The sequence below is a fragment of the Muntiacus reevesi genome, chromosome 2 (genome assembly GCF_963930625.1).
Source record: "Muntiacus reevesi chromosome 2, mMunRee1.1, whole genome shotgun sequence".
Taxonomy (NCBI): Eukaryota; Metazoa; Chordata; class Mammalia; order Artiodactyla; family Cervidae; genus Muntiacus; species Muntiacus reevesi.
In genome coordinates, this window is record NC_089250.1 from 222,050,305 (window position 1) to 222,076,698 (window position 26,394).

The 26,394-nt window shown below is 46.0% G+C and overlaps 1 protein-coding gene across 2 annotated transcripts; it reads right to left on the minus strand.

Moving 5' to 3' along the window:
• Positions 1-6,946: 6,946 nt before the first annotated feature.
• On the minus strand, positions 6,947-25,475 carry SDR42E1 (short chain dehydrogenase/reductase family 42E, member 1). 2 transcript variants are annotated; one of them, XM_065920434.1, is made up of 3 exons: positions 25,432-25,475; positions 9,900-9,992; positions 6,947-9,086 (listed from the first exon to the last, which is right to left on the minus strand). In XM_065920434.1, exons 2-3 carry the CDS (start codon positions 9,965-9,967, stop codon positions 7,973-7,975), a joined length of 1,182 nt encoding a protein of 393 aa, XP_065776506.1. In that variant the 5' UTR covers positions 9,968-9,992; positions 25,432-25,475; the 3' UTR covers positions 6,947-7,972. The 2 variants fall into 2 exon arrangements, with proteins under 2 accessions (XP_065776506.1, XP_065776507.1); XM_065920435.1 differs by lacking the exon at positions 25,432-25,475 and adding an exon at positions 11,117-12,167.
• Between the last annotated feature and the right edge of the window lie 919 nt (positions 25,476-26,394).

Here is a 26,394-nt window from a genome sequence, read left to right on the forward strand (position 1 = left end):
TCTGGCTCTAGGTGAGTGATCACACCATTGTGGTTATCTGGGTCATGAAGATCATTTTTGTATAGTTCTGTGTATTCTTGCCACCTCTTCTTAATATCTTTTGCTTCTGTTAGGTCCATACCATTTGTTGTCCCCATCTTTATCTGTCCTTTATTGTGCCCATCTTTGCATGAAATGTCCCCTTGGTATCTCTAATTTTCTTGAAGAGATCTCTAGTCTTTCCCATTCTATTGTTTTCCTCTATTTCTCTGCACTGATCACTGAGGAAGACTTTCTTATCTCTCCTTGATATTCGTTGGAACTCTGCATTCAAATGAGTATATCTTTCCTTTTCTCCTTTGCCTTTTGCTTCTCTTCTTTTCTCAGCTATTTGTAAGCCTCCTCAGACAACATTTTGCCTCTTTGCATTTCTTTTTCTTGGGAACGGTCTTGATCACTGCTTCTTGTACAATGTCACGAACCTCCGTCCATAGTTCTTCAGGTACTCTATCAGATCCAATCCCTTGAATCTATTTCTCACTTCCACTGTATAACCGTAAGGGATTTGATTTAGGTCATACCTGAATGGTCTAGTAATTTTCCCTATGTTCTTCAATTTAAGTCTGAATTCTGCAATAAGGAGTTCATGATCTGGGCCACTGTTGTCTCCTGGTCTTGTTTTTGCTGACTGTATAGAGCTTCTCCATCTTTGACTGCAAAGAATATAGTCAATCTGATTTCGGTGTTGACCATCTGGTGATGTCCATGTGTAGTCTTCTCTTGTGTTGTTGGAAGAGGGTGTTTGGTATGACCAGTGTGTTTTCTTGGCAAAGCTGTGTTAGCCTTTGACCTGCTTTGTTTTGTACTCCAAGGCCAAATTTGCCTGTTACTCCAGGTATCTCTTGACTTCCTCCTTTTGCATTCCAGTACCCTATGATGAAAAGGACATCTTTTTTGGGGGGTGTTAGTTCTAGAAGATCTTGTAGGTCTTCATAGAACCATTCAAATTTAGCTTCTTCAGCATTACTGGTTGGGGCATAGACTTGGATTACCATAATACTGAATGGTTTACCTTGAAAACGAACAGGAACCATTCTGTCATTTTTGAGACTGCACCCAAGTACTGCATTTCGGACTCTTGTTGACTATGAGGGCTACTTCATTTGTTCTAAGGGATTCTTGCCCACAGTAGTAGATATAACGGTCATCTGCATTAAATTTGCCCATCCCAGTCCTGGAGAAGGAAATGGCAACACACTCCAGTATTCTTGCCTGGAGAATCCCGGGGACAGAGGAGCCTGGTGGGCTGCCATCTATGGGGTTGCACAGAGTCAGACTCAACTGAAGTGACTTAGCAGCAGTAGTAGCAGCATTCCAGTCCATTTTAGTTCACTGATTCCTAAAATGTCAGTGTTCACTCTTGCCATCTCCTGTTTGACCACTTCTAATTTACCTTGATTCATGGACCTAACATTCCAGGTTCCTATGCAATATTGCTCTTTACAGCATCAGACTTTACTTCCATCACCAGTCACATCCACAACTGGGTGTTGTTTTCACTTTGTCTCTTCAATCTTTCTGGAGTTATTTCGTCACTCTTCTCTAGTAGCATATTGGCCACCTACCAACATGGGAAGTTCATATTTCAGTGTCATACTTTTTGCCTTTTCATACTGTTCATGGGGTTCTCAAGGCAAGAATACTGAAGTGGTTTGCCATTTCCTTCTCCAGTGGTCCACTGGAGAAAGAGTTGGGACAATACTTCTTAAATATGTGCCCAGTCCAAACACACGCTATTCTAGAAAAGGAAATTAGTCCGTTCTGGAAGAACTCCAGCAAATGTTCAGTTCCCTGGGGGTGGGGAGGGGTATGCTAAAAAAAAAAAAAAAAAAAGGAAGAGGGCGCACAGGAGAAAGGAGAGAGTGCCTTTGGAAACTACAGAGGATGTTCATCTGTGTCCAGGACTGGACAGTGGAGATTATAAACCAAGGCCTTTTCCAATTCACGGAGGAAAAAAAACCAACTCAAAAGACTAAGCAGAAAACAAAATATACTGAGACTCACGCGACAACACGGTCCAGGAAGAGGTGACCCTTGGGTGGGAGGCAAAGGCGCTGTGCCGGGTTTGAGGACCTCTTCTCCTTCTCCATTTCATGGCCCTATTGTGCTCAACTCACAACTGGAACCAGGAGCCCAAACATTATCAGAATTCGGTCTCTCCTCCGCGGTACGCCAGTTCATGGCAGCCCCAAAGCCCAGCGACAATCCCCCAACCACTGCCCCCACCTCCCCAAAGAAGCAACCTCCACAAAAGCTGTTTCTCTGCTGAACATTCGTGGGAAAAGTTGAGAAGAGGACACTGATTGGCCCACTCTGGCCCAATGACCACAGTCAGAAGGAGGGCAGTTTTTTGATTGGCCAGGTCTTGCATGTGGAGGTCAGTCCTAAGGAAGGGCTGGGACTGGATTTCTTGTTTCGAAATGGGAAGGGGCGGGTGTCACCTTCCACAGCAAGAGATGATGGTAGCCAACAGTGACAATTTCAGTAAGTACTGCTGGTGTTGGGTCCCCATGCCAGCTAACGGGGGGGGGGGGGGGGGGTTTCTTAACTCTAGGGTGCATGGCCAGGAGTAGAATTCTGCAGGCTATTTCTTCTAACCTGTCTGTAAGGCTCAGTGAACTGGTAGGGATTTGGAAGGAATACACAGTAGAAGATGCCCCAACGATTGTTAGTAAACAAATTAAATCTATGACACAGCAATACCGGATTTCTTACAATCAGTACATTATGTGGTTTAGGACAATAAAACCTTCTCTTGAAAGAATCCCTATGCTGACTCTGTAGTTTGAGAAATATGATAACCTAGGTAATTTGGTGCCAAAATTAGTTAATTGGCCCTTCTGTAACTGCTACAGTTCTTAACAAGGCATCCCCTGCCACCTATGACTGGAGCAGCACTAAGCAAGTCCACAGTGTGAACAGACCTGCTGGGCCCCTTTCCCTTCCTGTAGACTCCGGCAGCTTTGGCATGTCCTTTGGGTTCCATGACAGGGCTCTTTGTCACATGGTGTGATCCTCCAACAGGCTTACGGATAACTGCTCACCCATTCCTTGGAGGCAGTGTTTGGGTGGCAGTGCTGGGTGGCTTATGCTCAGGGGTCTAGGAGATTCCCCTCTGCAGGTTCTGTGCACCTGTGCAGGTCTGGGGGTTCCACCCAGTTGAGGGAGGGAGAGGGAAGTTGGGAACCCTAAAACAATGGAATTTCTTAACTGCAGTATCTCCTGACCTTGGGAAAGGAAAGGCGCTGCCTTTCAGATAATAGATTGAGTTCTTTTAAGTGATTGGTTTTTCAGCTCTAATGTGGAGGAGGGAGCACTACCAAATTATATGGAAAATGAGCTTACTGATTTACTAGACTTCATCTACTCTTGACTTAGTTGACACACAATTCTTGTAGGTTGGATATTTTCCCAGTTTTCAAGAGATTACAAACAGTAAGTGATGTACACGATAGAAATGGGTATTCACACTTGGAAGGAAAAACAGCATTAATTCCGTAAGTATTTTTATAACAAATACTTAATATTGAATCCCCATATTGTGTTAGGGGTACAAGAGTAAGCAAGGAAAAGTTTTGCCCTCGTGGAACTTACAGGCATTTGACACATGATGACTCAAACTACGACAGCTGTGAGAAAGGCTACGCAAGAGAAGCAGGTGCCACGAGGGCTTGTGACTGGAGGGCCAACCCTAAATTGTTAGGATCATGGAAGGCCTCTGGAAGAAAATCAAGCTGAGATATGAAATAAACACACAGGTCAGTAAGTAGGGGAGGGGGTATGAGAAGCTCAGAACTCAGGACCCTGTAAGTTGGTGTAGCTGGGCAGAGAAGGCAGTATGGTGTGAGATGACCAGGGCGTGGTAGGCGGAGTCAGATCAGGCAAAGTTTCTTGGGTTGCATTAAGGATTCTCAATCCAAACCCAGACAGCTTGGAGCAGGGAAGTGACACAGATTTCCACCTTTATACGACCACTCTGCTTAGCATGTGGAGAATGGGTTAAAAAGGGACACAGAAGTGGAGGCAGATAGAAGAGAAAAGAGGGTGTTACTGAAGTCGAGGGGAGAGCAGTGACACCTGTACCCTGGGAATGGGCAGAAAGTAAACTCAAGGGCTAAAGGTGGATCAGATGTCAGGTTAAGGGCAGCCAGGAGCAAAGATTATCCCAGATTTCTGGCATGAGAAATTCAACACTGGTGACATCTATTAAGGAGAGGAACCCTGTAAGAATTTGGAGGGATTGTGATTTTCATGTTGGATATGTTGACTGAAAAGTGCTTGTGAAATATCCAGCTGGAGGTGCAGAGGTGGTTGGATGGGTGGGGCTAGAACTATAAATTCAGTATTGTATCAATGTATTTGGAATACAGATGGAAATTAAAGCCAGGAGCTTGGATAAGGGCATTTCAGGAGAAACTGTGGTATTAGACAAGGGCCTAGTGCTGAGCACAGAAGATATCCATCATGAAAAACTGGTGTGGAGCAGACAGGAAAACTGGTGAGATGCAGAAGTGTGGGAGCAGGCTCCATCGTGGCCTCCAGTGACCCCACCTCCTGATTTTCATATCCTAGAGGCTCCTCCCATGTGGAGGCCACTAACCAGGGCAGCCCATACATTGTGGAAATGACAGTGCATAACCAAGGTGGTGGCTAAAATCTTCTAAGACCTGAGAGAGATCTAAACTGCTGCCTCTGGTTCAAACCTAAACAGGTCTGGTTCAAACAGTAAGGTTTCTAAGAAGCTTGAGGGTATTTGTCCCTCAACAGTCTCAGCAGAAACCCATAGTATAGAATATATCTCAGAGAAATATGTGGGTAGGGCTTTTGCCTAATAGAGTGAACTGCAGTGTGATTCCTAGGAGACACATAAACAATTAGGATTGAACGGGATACACTACAAAAGGGAAAGAGGACTTTCAGTTCAGTTCAGTCACCCAGTCATGTCTGACTCTTTGAGACCCCATGAACTGCAGCGCGCCAGGCTTCCCTCTCCATCACCAACTCCTGGAGCTTGCTCAAACTCATGTCCATCGAGTCGGTGATGCCATCCACTCATCTCATCCTCTATCATCCCCTTCTCCTCCTGCCTTTGGTCTTTCCTGGCATCAGGGTCTTTTTCAAGGAGTCAGTTCTTTGCTTGGACCCCCTCAAATTCTACCGAGGGGAAGCAGGCTGAGAAAATTATGTAGCTGTGAATATAGGCTACCTTTCATGGAAGAGGAAAGATGAGTCAGATGGTGAAGGTCAGCCTCCAAGATGAGACCTGCACACTCCTCCTTCGTTATGTGTCCTGAATACCACACTGAAAAGGACTGCCCTGTGCAAACTGTACAGTGTGGAGTGCACTGTGTGACTTCTGAGGACAAGTCATGAAAGGCACTGCAGCTGCCACTTTGCTTTCTTGAGTCACCTGCTCTAGGGGGAAGCCAGTTGCCATGTCATGAGGATGATGCCACATAGTGAGTCCTATGGAGATGCTCACATGCTGAGGAACTGAGGTCTCCTGCCCACAGTAACGTGGATGATCCTGAAAGTGGATCCTCTAGCTTCAGTCAAGCTTTCTGATGACTGCAGTGCCAGCCAACGTCAGGAGACCCTAAACTAGAGTTTACCCAGGTAAGTCACACCCAGATACCTGGCCCACAACAACTAAGAAGTAATATTTGTTATTTTAGGGTGATATGTCTTGGGGGGTAATTTGTTATGTAACAATAAATCATTAATACAAGGAGAAAGGCCAGAAGAGGGCGAGTTTAGGAAAAGTAAGTGGACTGTATTTCAAAGCAACAGTGGACAACTGTGTCAAATGTTGTGAAAAGGTCAAATGTCTCATATTTAGATGACAATGAAGCCCGTTTATCAATTTCATTTAGATACCTTCATTGTAGAAAACATAAATGAGGAAAATCCACTGTGCTCGGTATAGTTGGTTCTATAATGGTAGAACTATCTACCATTCTTTTGAAGGACTTCATTAAAAATGTTTTGAAAGTCTGTGAGGCCTCTCAGTGACAACAAATAAAAATGTTTTACTGCACTTACCTGGTCTCTCTGTCATCTTCCTGTATGGACACACCTTGTCACTGCTGGGCTGTACCTCTATACAGGGTATAGATACCTGTCCTTTAGCACCTGGAGTGTTAGATATGCTGCAAGTACTCAGACAATCTGAAAACTGAAAGTGTTAGTCACTTAGTCATGTCCAACTCTTTGTGACCCCGTGGACTGCAGTCTGCCAGGCTCCTCTCTCCATGGAATTCTCCAGGCAAGAATACTGAAGTGGGTTGCCATTCCCTTCTCCAGGGGATCTTCCTGACCCAGGGATCGAACCTCTGTCTCTTGTGTCTCCTGTATTGGCAGGCAGATTCTTTACCATTGTGCCACCTGAGAAGCCAACAGGTGGGTTAATAGAAAGGGTAAATACATTCCTATTTTCCAAAGGAGGCAACTGAGGACCCACAGAAGTTACAGTTACTTGGTTAAGACCATACAAGATATTCATGGTTGCAGATCCTCTGGTATCAAGTTGAGCACTTTTTCCAAAATGTCCAGGCAGGATGCACCAGGGCCTCTTCATCCAGCACCCTCCTCCTATAAATACTCTCAGACCAAATCTAACATGACTTTCCATAGCCATCTGTCCTTACAGCATGGGAATGCTGTCCTTTCTGTAGTTGGAATCACAACATGGGTGAAGACGCTGTCTTCTTTACACTTCAGTTCCCGTGTGACAGTACAACTTGAATGTCTGCCACAGCGGTGCCCGTGGGCACCTGGACAATGCCACTATTGTTCAGAACATTCTTCACTGGAAGAGGCCTTCAGAGAACAGAAATTCTCCCCAGTAAGAAAACCAGTCTATTAGTTGAGAGTTATAGTTTATTTTTTAATTGCAAATGGTATCATTAACTTGAATATTCTCATCAATCATCAGATTTTTAGCTGTCCCCAGATTTCAATATCTCCTTGGAGACCACAGCTTTATCAACACTGAATATATTTAGGAACACTTGTTATAGACTCTGAAGGCACGTCACAAAGGTATTCCAGATAGGTCTCTAGCAATAGCACCCTCTAAACAGAATACCCAGAGGAAGAAAACCCTCATAAGGAATGTATAATAATCAATATTAATAAAAATAATGGCTTGTAAGTGTGGTGAGTGGCACTTTATATACCTGGTCTAATTTAACCCTCCAAAAAATCCTGTGAGGTAAGATAAAGGTCTATTCATTTCAAAATCAAACATTACCATGTGGTCACACAGGTATAACACCTTCATGTCATGAAGGGCAAAAACTCATTCCTAGAACGTACGCTGTGACTAGCAACCACCTCCCCTGCAAAAGCAACCATCTTCTCAGAGGCTTGGGCTGTCGGGACATAGTTCAACTTGGTGTTTTTCACACAAGTACAAGCCTGTTAGCATTTTGCCATTCCCATATCAGTGTGTGTTTCAACCTCTGTGAAGTCAATGCAGAACATATGGAATGAAAATAAGTACATTTTTGGCTTCTGAGAAATTCAAGTAAGACTTTTCCCATCTGAGGGAGTTTAGCTCTGTGGGCTTCAGAATGATGTCTACTGTCCGTGTCTGAAGGAGGAGGACCCAGGGAACCGAATCTCAAACTTATCCTGGTTTCTATTTTCTCCCTTCAGGATTTGTGCAGGGAGGTAGGAAATGAAGACTTAATCCAGGAATCAATTTCTTTTTTTTTGGCTGTGCCACATAGCACATGGGATCTTAATTCTCCAACCAGAGAGCGAACCCACACCTCCTGCACTGAAAACTCAGTCTTAACCACTGGACAGCCAGGGTGAATTCCCCCAAGAATTTATTCCTAAGTAGCAACTTGAAGATCCAAATGTTTACATCAGGTATCTACTTTTAAAACTTGTGTTTCCTGAAAACCACCTCAGTGCCACTCCTCCTTCACACCAACAGGATCACGGAAGGCAGCAGCCATGCGAGAACCACTGTAACCAGGAGCAAGATCACCAGCCCATCCCTAACAAGACGCTTGGAGTCACAACTCCCAGGACGTCTGCCGTGACCGTGGGCTTTAAACCACTCGACTGCCTCCTGGAGGTCAAACGGCTGAGCCTCATACCCCAGCTCCTTCTTGGCTTTCTCCAGGCTAAAGTAATGTGTGACGCCGGTTTTGTAAACTTCGGTGCGGGTGAGGAAGGGCTGGAAGTTGTAGAGTCGCCCCAAGATGAAGTGGGTCATCTCTGTCAGGAAAGCGAAGCAATAGATGAGGGTCAGGGGCAGGCGGATGGATGGGAACTTGTAGCCCAGGCCCTCAACCAGAGGCCGGAAGAACTCAAAGTTGTTCACGGGCCTGCCGTCTGAGATGAAGTAGGGCTGCCCGGCGGCAACGTGGCACTTGTTGGCTTTCAGGGCCTCTGAGGCCAGGATGTGAGCCTGCACCAGGTTGTCTACGTGGACAAATTCCACCAGACTCTTGGGGTCTCCGTACACAAACCTGAACAGGCCCTTCTCTACGTAGCTCACTATCCTGGGAAGGTGCCTCTGTTCCCCAGGCCCGTAGATGCCAGCCGGCCTCAGGGCACAGGTGCTCAAGACCCCACCACCCCTCTCCAGGGCTGTACCGTTGGCTGACAGCACCTTCTTCTCAGCGATAGATTTGGTCCGAGAGTAGTGATCAGGATGGAGGTGAAGGGGCAGGTAAGGCAGAGATTCGTCTCCGTTTCTGATGACCTGCCCTCCAAAGATGACGTTGAAAGTGCTCGTGTACACTAACCTCGGCACCCCTCTCCTCCTGCACGCCTGGAGGATGTTGTCTGTGCCCCCCACGTTGACTTCTTCAATCAGGCTTCGATTCAGTTGCTCGCGCCCCGACATACCATAAGACGCGATATGGAACACACAAGCCACATCGACACCCTGGAAGGCGTTCTCTATGTCAGAGAGATGGCGGATGTCTCCCAGTATAAACTGGATGCCTTCTGGAATGGTCTGAGCAGGGCGGCTGATGTCAAACAGAATCACATGGACTCCCTGTTGGTTCAGAGCACAGCCAAGGCTGCAAGATGAGAGTAAAAGTTAGATCAAATCACTATTAAGCTATGCCTTGGAAAAGTATATAATTTTCCCAGTCTCTTTGGCTTATCCTGTGAGTTCCTCACTTTACACGTTCATTGGTACAAGTCTTGCTTATGCAAATATTCAAAAACGAGCATCTTCACATTTATTTAAATTACAAAGAGAGAGGCTTTATCTTCAAAGATGGTGGTGTCCACATATTACATTCCCCCAGCCCCCCGTTCCAGGCATGCATGCATGCTAGGCCACTTCAGTCATGCATGACTCTTTGTGACCCCATGGAATGTAGCCCACCAGGCTCCTCTCACTATGGGATTCTCCAGGCAAGAATATTGGAGTGGGTTGCATGTCCTCCTCCAGAGAATCTTCCTGACCCAGTGATCGAACCTGCATCTCCTGTAGCTCCCTGTATTGAAGGCGGATTCTTTACCACTGAGCCACCAGAAAACCCCTCCTCCCCCTGTTCTAGCACCCACCATCTATTCTTCAGAATATTTATGAATGGTAATGTAACTGTGAAAGAATAGCTATTATTTTAAATTGTTTTTTTTGTGTGTGATATGACTATCTCCCTACCCCAATCCAGTGGCTTTATAAAGGATTTTTCTTCAAGTGGAATGTATCTATAGTTCTCAATTTCCTAATCTGAGCAGTGGGCAGCATGGTTCATTCCTGGTCTACACTGTACCAACAAGTAAAAGTCTACACTGCATTAATGTGGGTTGAAAGCTATACTTTTCCCAGCAACTACCAGTAAAATACTTCCATGGACATATTTTACAGATGCACTGACCGGAATCCAAAATAGCCACCTCCTCCTGTAATGAGGACCGTTTCCTTCGAAGATTTGTGGAAATCCATGTGTGGCAGTCAAAGATAACTAGACCTATGAAGAAAGGAAGATGCACCACTGTTACTGACCCAATGCGATGCGATGGTCCCCTACTTGGGGTTAATAGATGCAAAAAGGGCAGTGTGCTCCAGCAGAAAGAAAAGCTAAGACCTGGGCTCCCGTCATGGCTTTGTGACATTAGCTGACTCCTGCCCACCCCCCTCCTGTCACTTCTTGGGCTGTCAACATTTCTTCCCGTGTGTCAGCCGGAACAGTAATAATCTGCTCTGACTGCCTGGCAAGGTCAGTGTGAAGGTTAAATAAGATAATGTAGCTGGAAGTGTTTTGAAAAACCACAAAGCACTCTCCAAATAGAAAGAATTATTCTTAATCCGTGGAAAACACTAGAGGCTTTTTGAAAAGAAGCTGTTCGAATTTGGCAGGGAGGGTCATTTTCCGCACCACACCCCCACCCACCAGAAAAATCAAGGACAGAACTCTGAAGCAAGTTTCCAACATCTTTTGTTTAAGATAGCACACTGCAGCATAGTTTAATACTGGCTTTTATGAAAAAAAAAAAAAGAAGAAGAAGAAGAAGAAGAAAGTAAAAAAAGCGGGGAAGGACAAAAAAGTTCTTTATGTAGCAAACCATATTCACCCACCCAGGAAATCTTCTAAGTACTGTGTGTGCTCAGTGCCTTGCTTCTCCCTCCCTCCGCATCTATGCTAAAATTATATTATAATTATTATTTTTTCAAGGCTCCAAGACACCTTTCTTTCAAAAACAAGACAAAACAAGCAAAAAGTGGCCCACTCAACTCTTTCCACTTAAGAAAAAATGGAACAGGAGGCTCGCAGGTCCTCAAATGCATTTAAACACACACACAACACTTTTGCTCATTCAGTCAAGTAAGTGGAGACAACTGAAAAGTGTGGATAGTTAGGGAGACTGCAAGCAACCAAGGGTGTTACCATTTGGACGGGTTCATCCCTCTGAGCTGTTGCTGCATTAAAAATCAGAGCTAAAAATAAGCTCACAGGACTCTGGAGACCGAATGGGAACGTGTATAAAATTGTCTGATGTAGTATAGGTGCCCCACTGATGTCACTTCTTGAATTTCCTTTTCTTTGACTTCCAGAGTCTAGGGATTCAATTTTTCTCTTACATTCCCACATACCATGATTAGGTCTCTCAGAAGTACAGGGTTACACAAAGCTTGTCAGATTCTTCTGGATAACTCTACTAAGAAGCTTTGATCTCCAGTAAAGCTAACCAGATAATTCGTGTGGAAATCAGTTGGTGTGACAGCTGAAGACAAGATTTAGCAAGTGACTGTCTCCGTGGCTTGAGGGTGAGAAAATTAGGAAAACTGAGCAAAATGATGTGAAGGATGGCTGGAGTCCCAAGGTCTGACTAAACAGTTGCCATTGTTGTGCTTACAAGAAAATCCATCAAAAATGAATGCCCCAGCATCCTTTTAATATGCGACCTTAGGTTTCTATTACTTTCCAAGTGCAGGACGCTCCCATTCGGATTTGGAATAGCCAGTCATAAAAATCGCTCAGCGTGATCACATGACTTTGTTGTCACTGATGCTGCTTCCCGACACAGAAGGGTATCCGTCACTGACACTTCAACCCAGACTTCTTACTGTCACCACCATGAACTGGTGGCAACCTCCTTCTCTGACTTCCTCTCACTCTTCTGTTGGGACTCTACGCTCCAGCCCCCTGAACTTTTCCCTTTTCTTGACGATGCCAAGCTCATCTGTGCCCTGAGGCCTATGCGCACTCCTTGCTTCACCTCTGTGTGAACTGCCGACAAGCCAGATCCCTGCCAGGCTGCGTCTTTCTCAATATTTAGGTCTGCTCAGGTGCTCGACGCAGCGGGTAGTTTCTGAAGAGCTCTCCCTTATCTGAACACTGCTTTGTTTTCTTCGTGGCACATTTCATGACCTAAATGTATTTGTTTCCTTTCTGACGACTGATCTCCTTCCAGCAGACTGTGGGTGCCATGAGAACCGAAACCTTTAGCCTTTCTCACTGGCATGTCCCCACCAGAACCTCGGATGCAGTGGATGGCCGTCAAGTATTTGCAGAATTCATGGATGATTTGGAACACGGTGAAATACATCCAATTTAGTAAAATGATGATGGGCACAAATTATGCAGGGCCCGGTCGTGTCCAAGAGTCGTCATTGTGTATGCCAATCAGTGCTGCCATTTTCATTTAACTTAGCTCCTAAAAAGAAAAGTTCTGGCATGAAAATGACATAAAGCAAAATGTGACAGAATTCCTGTGTTCTGGAGCGTATGCTAGAGGAGACAGGCTTCTGCAAATTAAAGTAGAAGGCAAGACGGAGAAACCAAGATTCCTTCAGGGGAGCCTGTACTCTATTCTGCAGACAACAGTCTCTGCAGGTGTCCAGGATGGCAGGCTCACTTCAGTCCTTGTCAAAGATTAAGCTTTACCTGGAGGAGGGAGAGATTGGAGGTTTGCAGGAGTCCAGGTGAGGGGTAATGAAGGGGCAGGGCCAGTGTGCTCAGCTGAGATCACGATGAGGCAGGGGCAGCAGGTGAAGTCTAAGGATGGTGACACCATTAAGCAAAACAGCACTTACAGGTTTTAGAACTGTTCTGTTTGGTTACACGGTTTTCATTAAGAGGATGCCCGGGGTGTGTGTGTGGGGGAGAAGGTTAAGATATTTTTCTGTCTTCACACGAATTCCCTGATAAGGAAATCAGAAAATGGACAAGGCTTCAAAGAGCCCGGCTAAGAATTTTCCAACAGAAAATTCTTCGCAGGGACTTCCCTGGTGGTTCAGTGGTTCAGACTCTGTGCTCCCACTGCAGGTGACTCGGGTTCAATCCCTGGTCAGGGAACTAGATCCCACATGCCGCAACTAAGAGTTCGCATGCTGCAACTAAAGATCCTGCAGTGAAAGTAAATGAATAAATAAGTATTTTTTAGGAAAGGAAAAAGAAAAAAAGAAATTCTTCCAAATCTCTCATTGTCCTTTTTTAAAAAAGTTTTTATTTTATATTGGAGTATAGCCAGTTAACAACACTGTGATAGTTTCAAGTTCACAGCAAAGTCAGTCAGCCATCTATAGATATGTACACATTCTCCTCCAAACTCCCCTCCCATCCAGGAGGCCACATAACATTGAGCAGAGTTCTGTGTGTTATATGGTAGGTCCTTGTTGGTTATCCATTTTAAATACAGCAGTGTGTTATCAATGTCCTTTGTTTTTAAAATTGCACATTCCCATCCAGTCATAAGACCACAGGCCAGTCCTGGTTCATGTGCTCATTAATCACACCAGGAATGAACAAATTCAAATTATTAACGCTTCTGAATACCTGTCAGGCCTATTCATGCTACTCCTCATTACCGTCCAACTAATTCCAGAATTATCTGAGGCAAGAACCTATGTAACTGAACTGGGGGGTCAGAGGAGTGGTAAGAAGTAAGGAAAGATTAATAATTTAGCAAGACAAATGGCAAGGAAAGAAGCCTACCCACCCGGCTGGTGAAACCTTCATAGATGACCAGCCATTAGTGCTACCACCCAGAAGCCACCTCCTCCTTTTCCAGCTGTCTGTATCAGCGAGCACAGAAAAATTGCAGCAAACACATTTCACAGGAAAGCAAAAGAAATTCCCATGAACACTAAGCTAGAAGGGAGAAAAGATGGTCTGCGTGGTTTTCCTTCAAACAGCTGCCTGATTTTTTATATTTCATGGTGGCTGCTTTACTAGTTTCCATCTGATTCCTTCCAGGGCTGGGCACTCAGACCACTGTTTATAATCTCAATTGCTTTAAGGCTCTTCCAAAATGTGGCTTTGTTCAGTAATTGCTTCCCTCTGGGTTGAGGGGGAGGGTCACATTTAATCTGAGGAATCATTTTATCAGATACAGGTTATGGTTAAGTACATGATCAAAAAAAAAAAAAAAAGGAATCTTAATTATAAGCAAGAAAAAATGAAATTTAAAGTCCGCCTGACCCCTTGATAATACTAAGATAGAACGAGGGTAATAAAGTTGACATCTCACAGGGAAGTCATGAGAAGAAACTCATAAAAATGACTAGGAGTACTTCAGATTTACAAAGACCTAATTAAATGTGAAGGATCAGTAATAAGAACCTCAGCTTATGCACACAGTTCCTTCATCCTCAGGGTTCAAGAGGACGATGCTACTGACCCTCTGGTATTAAAATGCAACATACAAATCTAGGCACTACTGTGTACGGTGAGCAGAACTGAAGACGGCTTTCATAAAGATAAAAAATTTACTGTATTTAAAGGAAGATAAAAATATATCCAGGTAGCTTAATCCTATGATGGCATGTTTTAAATTACTGCCCAGGTACTGAATGGAGGCAAAAGTTAACTGTGTTCGTACTGAGATCAGGAAAGTGTATTGAAGCTAGAGGGTTTAGAAATGGTGCTGCTCAAATTCCACACATGATCTGAAAGTTAACTGCATTTAATACAAAGCCGTCAGAGCCATAAGGATGAACAAGTAGTTAGAGACAATAAGGAGAGTCACCCTGATACAGGTAAAAGGGATGTGAGGTGTAAAACCTAAAAGGCCAAACACATCTGCGAAGAAAATTAACGGCACAGCATTAAGTGGAAAGTTGACACAATCATAACAAACAGGGGTATTTGCAGTTTTGAGTTTTACTGGCAGTGGCAGGGAAGTTAATTCTATCACCTGATCTTCTTGTCCAGCTACCCGCTCAAACTCCGTTTGCCTAGATATTTGTGTTAGGTAGTTAGAATAGGAAACAGGAGTCCAGAATGGCTGTGGCTACAAGACAAGGAAGGGAAAAGGCCGCGAAATAGAACAAAGGAAGGCCGGAGTGAGACTTCAGGTAGAACAAACAGCGCTCCAGGCTAGCCCCATTTACAGAGAGGAGGCCCGGGGGAGGAAAAACACATATGGAGGAGGAGCCAAAGCGCGTGCTCTATCTTTTCCGGGCCGGCGCGCTCCCCAACTCTCTTCTCTTCTCATCTTTGGGTCAGCATGCCCTCATGCCTCGGGGATGAATTTTTCTGCGATTTTCTAAATAAAATAGAGCTGTAACACTGATTTGTCTAAGAGCTATAACACGGTCTGTCCAAGACCCGACAGCTGTGATGCGCCGAGGGCTTTAACGTCCGTCACTCCAAACCTTTCTTGAGACAGAACCGAGGAGCATACACTCGCCTGACATCTATGGTGCCGTGACTTGGGTTTAACCTGGCTGAAACAACCTCGGCGCAAGCACAGCAAGAGCCCAACTCAGCGAAAGCAAGGGAAGTGACAAGAGGCCCATCGTGCTAGAACCCAGGACACCGAAAATCGAACTCTGTAGTAAGCTCACCCAGCTCAGTCTCAGATTCCAGAAGACCTCTGGTTAAGTTAGGAGGTTCTCACTCCTATGGCTGGAGAGACATACGCCTAAAGAAATCTTAATTCCTTTATAATCTCTTGTTTCTTGTTTCCTCGAACCGCCCCCCCCCCCCGTGAAAGACAGGCAGCAGTGGGCTCAACCGAGGGACTCTGGAGAGGCTACTCTTTGGTATGTCCCAAAGGCACTATCTGCTGAGCCCAAGTAGCTGTTAGCCAAGCCGGTGGGGGTTCCTCTGTCCTTAAGCTTCTCTGTACCAAGGATCAGGCCAATGAAAACTGAGCACATGTCAGGTATTTAGCAGATTTTCTGGCAGGCTAGGAAGGGGATCCCTTGGCACGTTTTTCCTACTATTTTTCCCTCCTGTCCTTCAGCTCCCTCCTGGGACTCAAGCCCAGCCAAAACCCATGAAGCTCAGGCTCTGATGTCTTACTGCAAAAATTCAGTGAGAGACAAAGCGATAGGTGAGAGGTAGATTTGTTAAGATTCAGAGAGAAGCGCTACACTCTACAGGGTAGGGGCAATGGAATGAGGCCTGGCTAAGTTTTGGAAAGCGGGGTGAATTCATATGCTAATGAATGGGAGGATCATCCCAACCATTGGGGAACCACCCACTCCTTTGTCTTTTGACAGTACTTTAGAGCTGCCCTGCAGCTGGGTGTGTCATTTGGTTTACAGATTGGGGATTAAGGTTTACTTGAATTTGACTTGTCACCTTGGACCCAACTGATTTTAATTGGTTCACGTTATGCCCTTGTGCTATGTCATTCTTTCAAAGGTTGTGCTCTGCCCCCTTCCTTCCGGTTTCATGCTCTTTTCCTCAGCCCCACTGCTGGGCCCACAATGTCGCCTCTACAATCTTATGGAGGGACAACCAGAAAGTAGGTGGCCCTTGGGAGGGAAATACTGTATAATATCCAACCCCTCTAGATATTCAGCCCTTCATCTTCCATGTTTCCTACAACATGTGCAACAGCAGCATCTCGCAGTGAACCCGCTAGGGCAGGCGACGGGCACAAAACACCTGCTAGAAGTCCATCGGTTGGCATCCCTTCAAAGGCAACTGGGCTTCCAGGGATAATGTCTGCCACTTTGGGAGTTAGCCCCACAGTCGTTTGGGCAAACCCTTACCACCCTTCTTCTAAAGTTACAAACATACCCCCGGATCAAATTTCCACTCCACTTTTATGGAACATTTGGTCTGTTGCTCTAAACAAATTTGTTCTTAAGCCAATTACTAACTCCTAGAATCAGGACCCTGCCCCCATTGCTCCACCCAGCCTATTAAAATACCGTAATGCCCCTAACAGGGCCATTTGTCACAGTAGTCCTTTGTCACTACTTCTGTTATTACCTAAAGTGGGTCTATGACAACAAAATATTTACCACTGGAGACACCCTAACCTGCTCTTATAGAGGACTAGGGAAAGAAATCAGTGACTACAATCCCTTCGAGCAGTAAGAAGATAAGGCTTATGACTGTTACACTGTTGCCCAATCTCAGGGCACAGGCTTGGATTGCTTTACATCATATCTACTCCCACCCACAGTGGATGAACCAGCAATGAGTTAAAATTACAACCCCTTAATCCTACGAGATCACACAGAGTCGGACACGACTGAAGTGACTTAGCAGTAATCTTACCCAGCACTGGTCATGCTGGAGACCTTGGGGATGCCCAACTCCAGTCTGGGGGTCTCAGGAGGTCAACCTGCCTTGACCTGCCTAGGGATCTGGTCCTCGAAAAGTTGTCACGCCTCAACCTGCTTGGGGATCTGCCAGTCCAGGGGTCCCAGGAGGTCGTCACACCTCAACCTGCCCAGAGACCCAATTCTAGGGAGGCCATCATGCCTCGACCTGCCCAGGGACCCAATTCTTGGGAGGCCATCATGCCTCGACCTGCCCAGGGATTCAATCTCTAGGAGGCTGTTATGCCTCAGCCTGCCTGGGGATCTGCACCCTGACCTGGGGACGCTTGGCTATCACGTTGCAACAGTTCTGGGTAGGATAAGCTTCAGAAAGACTCACCCCTAAGGAAGTCCACCCATGGAAATAGAAGGAAGCCTATTACTTGTGGGACTGTGTCCAGTCTCAGCAATAACTCAGGAGCCCAATGAGAACCCCATTGCCTTTCTGGAAAGGCTAATAGAGGCCCTCCAAAAGTTTACCAATTTGGACTTAGACTCTTACAAGGGACAGGTGATTTTAAAGGACAAATTCCTGTCCCAATGTACATCAGATATCAGAATTAACTTACAATAGCTACAGCAGCAGGACCCTGCTTCCTCTTTAGATGAGATGGTCCAGACAGCCACCAATACCTTTTATAACAGAGAACAGGAGAAAGAGGCCAAGGCCCAGGAGAGGGAGAGAAGGAAAGAGACAAGGCATGCCCAGATGCTGGTCACCCTCCAGGGAAGCCCGATGGCACACCCGAGTCCTTGAAGGACAAGGCAAGAGGCAAATGCCTAATATGTAGACAGGCGGGACATTGGGCCAGAGAGTGTCCAAACCATGACAAGTGTCCTAAAATGGCTTGCTACAAATGCCATCAACTGGGATATTGGGCCCATGGGACCCAAGAGCCTCAAGGTCAAGCGCCAAGCCTTCCCTCATGATGGTTCAACAGAACTGAAGTGGCCCGCTCCAGCCAGCCCGCCTGTCACAGATAACCATCACGGGGCTGGAGCCAAGGGTGTAACTGGATGTGGCAGGTAGGTCCGAGAATTTCTTGGTTGACACAGGGGCTACCTAGTCTGTTTTAATCTCCTACTCGGGAGCCTTCTCCTCCCAAACCTGTACCATTTTGGGTGCTACAGGAAAAACAACTACTAAAAGATTCACCCAAGCACTTCTTTGTTGCTGGGATGCACAAATATTTTCCCACCAGTTTCTGGTGGTCCCTGAGTGTCCTACTCCCTTAATGGGAAGAGACATACTCACTAAACTGGGGACCACCCTTGTGATGGGAAGCTTTTCAGCCCATAGAGCCCTACAGCTCCTGGTTATTACTGAAGAACCCTTTACACCTTCTTCAATAGGGAGGGGCCAAAAACTATGGGAAGACAAAATTAACCCCCAGGTGTGGGACCAGGGGATTCCTGGATGAGTCCACCAAGCTGGACCGGTCATCATTGTCCTCCGAGATCCCACTTGGTTTCCTAACTGGAAACAATATCCCCTCAAAAGAGAGGCTTTGGAGGGACTACAGCCTTTAATAAATAAATTCCTTGTTTGTGGGCTATTGGTCCCCATGAGTTTGCCGTGTAACACCCCAATCCTCTCAGTAAAGAAAAAGGATGGAACCTGGTGAATGGTTCAAGATCTCTGGATCATAAATGAAGCTGTAGTCCCCCTCCATCCCACAGTACCCAATCCCTATGAAATCTTGGGAGAAATCCCACCCAGTGCCAAGTGGTTTACAGTCTTGGATCTCAAAGATGCATTTTTTTTTTTTTTTGCATACAACTGGCTAAAGAATCCCAATATCTTTTTGCCTTTGAGTGGGAGGTCCCAGGAGAAAAACACCAACAGATGACTTGGACAGTATTACCTCAGGGGTTCAGAGATAGCCCCCAGCTGTTTGGACAGGCCCTTAGCCGGGATCTCCTAGATCTGGACCTGGGGCCTAACAGGAAAATATTACAATATGTAGATGACCTACTAATCTGCTCTCCAGATGAGAAAGTTGTCCAAGAACATGCAATTCAGGTTCTAAACTTTTTGACAGAAACGGGATATAAAGTCTCCCATGCTAAGGCACAGATGGTCGAGACAAAGGTCACTTACCTGGGAGTTCAGATTACACATGGGTCCAGGAGGCTGTCCTCTGATTGGGTACAAGGAATCCTCCAGTTGCCCTCCCCCACGACTTGAAAACAATTGCGAACTTTCCGGGGGCTAACTGGGTATTGTAGAATCTGGATACCCAACTATGGTCTAATTGCCCAGCCCTTATATGAAAGCTCAAAGGGGTCGGGTGGAGAGGGAGGTGGGAGGGGGGATCGGGATGGGGAATACGTGTAACTCTATGGCTGATTCATATCAATGTATGACAAAACCCACTGAAATGTTGTGAAGTAATTAGCCTCCAACTAATTAAAAAAAAAAAAAAAAAGCTTAAAGGGATGGGATGATTCAATCCCACTGATGTGGGGAACTCCTCAAAAGAAGGCAGAGGCTACACTAAAACAGGCCTTAACTCAGGCATCTGCCTTGAGGTTGCCAGACCCAGAAAAAGCATTCCAACTTTATGTCGATGAAAGAAAGGGAATAGCCTTGGGAGTGTTAACTCAAAGGTTGGAATCTGAGCCCCAGCCTGCAGCTTACTTATCCAAGAGGCTCGATCCAACCACCTGAGGCTGCCCACCCGCCCCCCCCACCCTCACCCCATGCCTTCAAAATCTTGCAGCTATTGCAATCATGATAGAAGATGCTTTAAAACTCTCCTTTGGGTGCAAACTAACTATTTTACCAGGCACCAAGTAAAACAACCCCTAAATGGTAAAGGCCATTTATGGATGTCTGATCAAAGAATCCTCAGATATCAAGTAATGCTGATGGAAAATTCAGGCCTCACTATATCCCCTTGTGAGGTTCTTAACCCAGCCACCCTCCTACCTGCCCCCTAGGGCTCTCTCCCCTTTCACTCTTGCCTAGAAACCTTGGACCACTGGACAAAACCCAAAGAGGGATTGTTGGAAGATCCTCTGACCAATCCTGAGGAAATCTGGTACACTGATGGAAGCAGCTTTGTTTTAGATGGAAAAAGAAGAGCCGGATATGCAGTAGTCTCCAATTTTGAGATCATAGAGGCTAAGCCTCTGCCACCAAGTACTTCAGCCCAATTAGCTGAGCTCGTAGCCCTGACTCGAGCTTTAGAGCTGGGAAAAGGAAAAAGAATAGCTATTGACACCGACTCCAAGTATGCCTTTCTGGTGCTACATGCACATGCTGCTATTTGGAAAGAAAGGGGCCACTTGACCACCAGAGGGTCCCCAATCAAATATGGTGATCAAATTCTTAGACTCTCGGAGGCAGTCCATCTGCCCACTGAGGTTTCAGTCTCCCACTGTAAAGGACACCAAAAAGGGAGCACGGAAGTGGCACGAGGGAACCAAGCAGCTGATCAGACAGCTAAGAGAGCAGCATTACAGAACAATGGCCTAGTAGGGGTTGCCACCTTAGTTTCACAGACTAATTTGCCAGAAACTCCTTCATATATTGAAGGTGAGACTCTTAAAGCTAAGACTGAGGGCTTTCAAGAAGATCATATGGGGTGGTTGCAAAAGGAGGGACTCCTTTTTCTGCCTGGAAACCTCCGATGGAAGTTGGTTAACTCTTTACATGCCACCACTCATTTAGGAGAAAAGGCCCTCCAAAGATTACTAGAAAGGTCCTTCAGAGGAACAGGCCTCCAAACAACTATAAGGCAAGTGGTCTTCTCTTGTCCCATTTGCCAGTTAAACAACCCCTAAGGAGCTTGAAGACCCCAGCTGGCCCAGCCTGTCCAATGACGTGGGGCCTATCCAGGAAAGGACTGGCAGATGGACTTCACCCAGATGCCAGTTTCTCAAGGGTATAAATACCTATTAGTCATGATAGATACATTCACAGGATGGATTGAAGGCTTTTCCACCTGGACTGAGAAGGCTGGGAAGGTGGTAAAAAAAACTGCTCCATGAAATCATTCCAAGATTTGGTCTGCCCAGGTCATTACAAAGTGACATTGGAACATCATTTACTTCTAAGGTCACCCAATGGGTCTCTAAAGCATTGGACATTACTTATTATCTCTATTGTGTCTGGAAGCCTCAGTCTTCAGAAAAAGTAGAAAGAGCCAATCAATTCTTAAAATCAGCAATAAAAAAGATAACCCAGGAAAGCTCCCTGGGATGGAAGGAGGCTTTACCAATAGCTCTCCTCCACACCCGTACTGCCCCTAAGGAACAGGTTGGTCTTATATGGAAGACCTTTTGTTTATGTCAATGACCTCTTCCTAGATCCAGAGGTATAGGCCCTCCAGTCTTATACCATGGCCATTGGGCAATTCCAACATGATATATGCTTGTGGGGTATGAACCAGGACCCAAAAGATTCTAAGGAGTCACCACTATATGCTCCAGGGACTCAAGTCCTAATTAAAATCTGGAAAGATGGGTCCCCAAAGGCTCAACTCTAGCCCACATGGAAGGGCCCCTACCTTGTAATACTTTCTACCCCCACAGCAGTTAAGGTATCAGGACATGACTCCTGGATTCACTACTTATGAGTCAAGCCATGGAAGAAAACAGAAGAAAACACTCAATATACCTGTGAGCCCCTGGGAGATCTCAGATGCCTATTCAGAACTACAAATGGGTGCCATTCTAATGAACACCCCCAAAATCTGGTTACTGGGGATAAGATTTCTCAGGATAGCTCTAAAGAGCCAACACAGCTTGGCAGGGATTGTACTCCAAAACAGACAGGAGATAGATCTTCTGATCCCTGAACAGGGAGGGACTTGAGCCATCCTGGCAATGTGAATTTGGAATTGGCTAATGCCACTACTAGTCCTTGTTATGCCATATTGATGCTGCTTATGATTGCTCCATGTATTATCAATTGTCTAACCTGTTTTGTCTCTGCCCAGGTCAACAAGCTACAACATGCAGTGCCAGTTCAACAAAGATATAAAACTACAGCTGACCATGGAAAACATCACTCACTCTTAGATGGACACTGCTATAAAGACTCTGAGGTTAGAGACTAGCAAGAGGGGGAGGCCCAATACTCCTCGCCATCCCAGTTCAGCAGGAAGTAGCCAGAAAGTCCTCAATGCCCCTATTCCCAAAGAATTGGGCCTCCCATCTCTTGAGGGGGGAATGTTAGCTAGTTACAGTAGGAAACAGGAGTCCAGAATGGCGGTGGCTAAATGATAAGGAAGGGAAAGGCCCGTGAAAATAGAACAAATGAAGGTCAAAGGAAGGTCCAAGGACCAGAGTGAGGACCTCAGATAGAACAAACAGCACTCCTGGGCTAGCCCAATTTATATAGGGCAGCCCCAGGGGGAGGAAAAAACATATAAAAGGAGGAGTCAAAGCGAGTTCACTCTCTCTCCCCCACATGCTGTCACTCTCCCTCACTCTCTTCTCTTCGCATCTTTGGGTCAGCATGCCCTCACGCCTCGAGGATGGATTTTCCTGCAATTTTCTAAATAAAATAGAGCTGTAACACTGATTTGTCTAAGAGCTATAACATGGTCTATCCAAGACCCAACAGCTGTGACGCGCCGAGGGCTTTAATGTCCATCACTCTAAATCTTTGTTGTGACGAGACAGAACCAAGGAGCATACACTTGCCTGACATTTGTTGCACAAAAGATCCTTGCAGTCTTGCAGTTATTTCTGATGCTTATGATAGAAGTTAATCACATAGTTTTATAATCGGTATTTTCCACCTGCTTCCCAAACTATCATATTAACTCCATGCAAACCTAAGCCATTTCTCTAAGAAAGTCAGCAGGAACGAGGAGTATTTGACAGATCCTAGACCCGGTAAATCCAAAAACAGTATGTACTCTGCAACCTTTCAAATGCCCCTGCTGTTGTACCTGCAAGCACTACACTTGTACTTCTCCCCTCTAGGTCAGCATGCCTGCCACTTAAAACATATCAAAGTACTGTCACCTGTCATTCATTAATCACCTACTGTGTGCTGAGCACCTTGCTAGACCGTTTCCACAAATCATTTCCCTTGATGCTACTAACAACCCTCTGAGGTAAGTACTAATTGGTAAAACCCATTTACTACGGCCAGGTCAGTAGTTGGGACAGCAGGTGGCTGTACCTACTAGAACCCAGATGCATCTGACTCTACAGGCTACACCTAACCCACATCAAGCAGTCAGGGCTGTGCACAGTCCTGATCTGAAGCAGCCAAGTCTATGGTGACCTGAGTCCCGTGGGAGCTTTCACAGCTAACGCATTCTGCAATGTGAAAGGGGCCCTTCCAATTTCCAGAAGGGCAGGGAGGAGGTGCCCCATCCCCTCCCAAGAGGCAGAGGTAGTGGGGAGGCAGGGTTAAGCTTTTTAAGTTATAAATCAGAAAATCTGAGTCCTAGACTTGGTTCTCCCATCAATTCCCTGTGTGACCTTGGGAAAGTCACTGAAACTCTCGGATCCTGTTTCCTCCTTGCTAAAATGAAAATAACAATATGGTGGCATTTACTATTTATTATTGGCGAGGGGCTTAAGGTTTACCACTGAAGCCTCAGAACAATCTTCTGAGGTAATTATTATCCACAGCTTTTCAGATATGAGAAAAAGACTCAGAGGTCAAGAAACTTGCCTACCCATTTATATGTATATCCAAAGTAAAGGAAATCACTATCTCGAAAAGGTATCTGTGCCCCCATATTCACTGCAGCATTATTCAAAATTGCTGAATCATGGAAACAACCTAAGTGCCCATTAAAAGAAGAATGGACAAGGAAAATGTGATGTATACACACACAGACACACACACATGGAATACTATTCAGCCACTCAAAAAGGGAAGGAAATCCTATCATTAGTGACAGTACCAATTGACCTTGAGGGCATTATGCTAAGTGAAATAAGTCATAGACAAATATTGGGGTGATCTCGATTACACAGAGACTCTAAAAGAGCTGATCTCATAGAAACAAAGAGTAGGACGGTGGTTGCCAGGGGGTGGGGGATGGGGGAAATGAGGAGATCCTGGTCAAAGGGTATAAGCTTCTAGTTACAAGACATAATTGAGTTCTGGGGATCAAATACACAGCACGGGGGCCATATGTAATATTGCGGTATTACAGGCTTGAAAGCTTTTGGGACCCCGCAGCTCCCAAGGCCGAACCACCCAGGGTGAACCAGGGCCCACCTTGCTGACCCAGACGCCAACTCCATGCAGATCTGATCTCATGACCTCCGCCTGGACGCTGCCATCTTTCTGCGTGCCAGGTGAGAGTAGATCTTTCCAGTGTTCACCACACACAAAGAAAACTACCATAATTCTGTGAGGTGATGGAGATGTTAACTGACCTCACTGTGCTGATCATTTCACAATGTATATGCGCATCAGGTCGTCAAGTAGTGCACCCTAAAATCACACAACGCCACACGTTATTTTTACCCTAGTCAAGCTGAGAGGGAAAAAATCTAAAACAAAGCAAAAAACTGGCCTACAAATTATGCAGGTGACAGAGGTTGAGTTGGAGCAAGGACCTGAAGACAGGTCAGAGTAGGAGGACCCAGCTGGGTTGTGAACAACGCAGTGTCATTCACTTATCACCTTCATAATTTCTGTCACACCTGGTATCTCTGATACCTTGTTGCACACTAAATGGTGTGTGGCTCTTTGCGACCCTGTGGAGTGTAGCCCGCCAGGCTCCTCTGTCCATGGGATTTTCCAGACAAGATTACTGGTGCGGTTTGCCATTTCCTACTCTGGGGGCTCTTCCTGACCCAGGGATCGAACTCGTGTCTTCTGGATTAGCAGGCAGATTCTTTACCACTGAGTCACCAGAGAAGCCCTATCTCTGATACTAGTACTTACTTACGGTGTTTTATTTAAAACTCCTTATCTTTTAGCAATAAATACCTTCATTTTAAATAGGAACCTTACACGGTCACTTAAATGGAAAACTAGAATGATCTGTGATCAAGCGAAAGTAATCTTTCCCCCACAAAGTGCGATTATAATAAAAAAAAAAAAAAGGTGAATGGAGTCTAGCTTGACACAGACACTTGTTGAAAGTTCTGAGCTTGGGGTCTGCCATCTTTTTCAAAAAGAAGACGAAAACCAGAAGCTATCCAGTGCAACGATCCTAGAAAGCGACGGTGAGGCCCGCTGCTTGGAACCCGAGGGGAAGTTGGGGGGTGGGGTGGGGGATACTCAGGTTGGCCATCACTCACGACCGCGCCCCGTACCAGCGGCCACCGGGCTCGTCCCACCTGGGCGGCCACGACGCGCAGGTAGCAGCCGGCGAGGTCACCCTCCGCGGTATCCTGACGCGCGTGCGAGCCCAGGCGCCCCCGCCTGGGTCCCGGCGGAGGGGCGACCCTCCCTACCCCGGCCCACTCACAGAGGTAGAAGACGATAGCGACGCCAGGATTGCTCGAGGTGGGGCGACTCAGGCCCCTCCCTCTCGCCACCGGCATCCCCACTCGGCGCCTGAGCCGTGGGACCAGCCTCCTGGAGCCACTTCCGGCCTCTCTAGGATGCTCGGAGGTCTCGGCATCTCTATGGTGTGCAGGTTTCTCCCACCATACACCTGTGCGGTGGTGTGGAGTTCACGTCATGCATCTCCCCGACGTGCCCAAACCGTGTGTTCCAGCTTCGCGGGAGCCCTTTCAGGGCACATCGGCTATAACCACCTCCAATTTAGACTTCCGTTTTCGTCTTTGTGTACCTCCAACGTTGAGCAGGACTTCCCTGTAGCGCAAACGGTAAAGAATCTGTCTGCGATGCAGGAGATCAGGATTCGATCCCTGGGTTGGGAAGTTCCTATGGAGCAGGGAATGGCAATCCACTCCAGTACTCTTGCCTGGAGAATTCCATGGACAGAGAAGCCTGGCGGGCTACAGTCCGTGAGATTGCAAACGGTCGGACACGACTGAGCGACTAACGCACACACAATGTTGACCATAGGCAGTACTTGATAAATAGGAGCTCAGCTCAGTTATCGCGTGGATGGATGAATGGGTGTATGGATATGTGGATGGATAGATGGACGGGTGGACGGGTAGATGGGTGGGTGATGGATGGATGAGGCTCTCTAGACTCCTGAGTATTCACTTCCCATGTGTCCTTTAAAATCTCTGTCTCTGAGTTTCCATATTTATGTATATTTTCCTGTGTCCCCAATTTTCCCTGTTTTTACAGTTCCACTTCTAATCAATGAGTGAGCAATGATGCGAAGACTAACCTTTGTTGCTGGCATATTCAGTGCAGCACTTTAACAGTATCATCTTTTAGGATTTGAAACAGCTCAACTGGAATTCCATAACCTCCACTAGCTTTGTTCCTAGTGGTGCTTCCTAAGGCC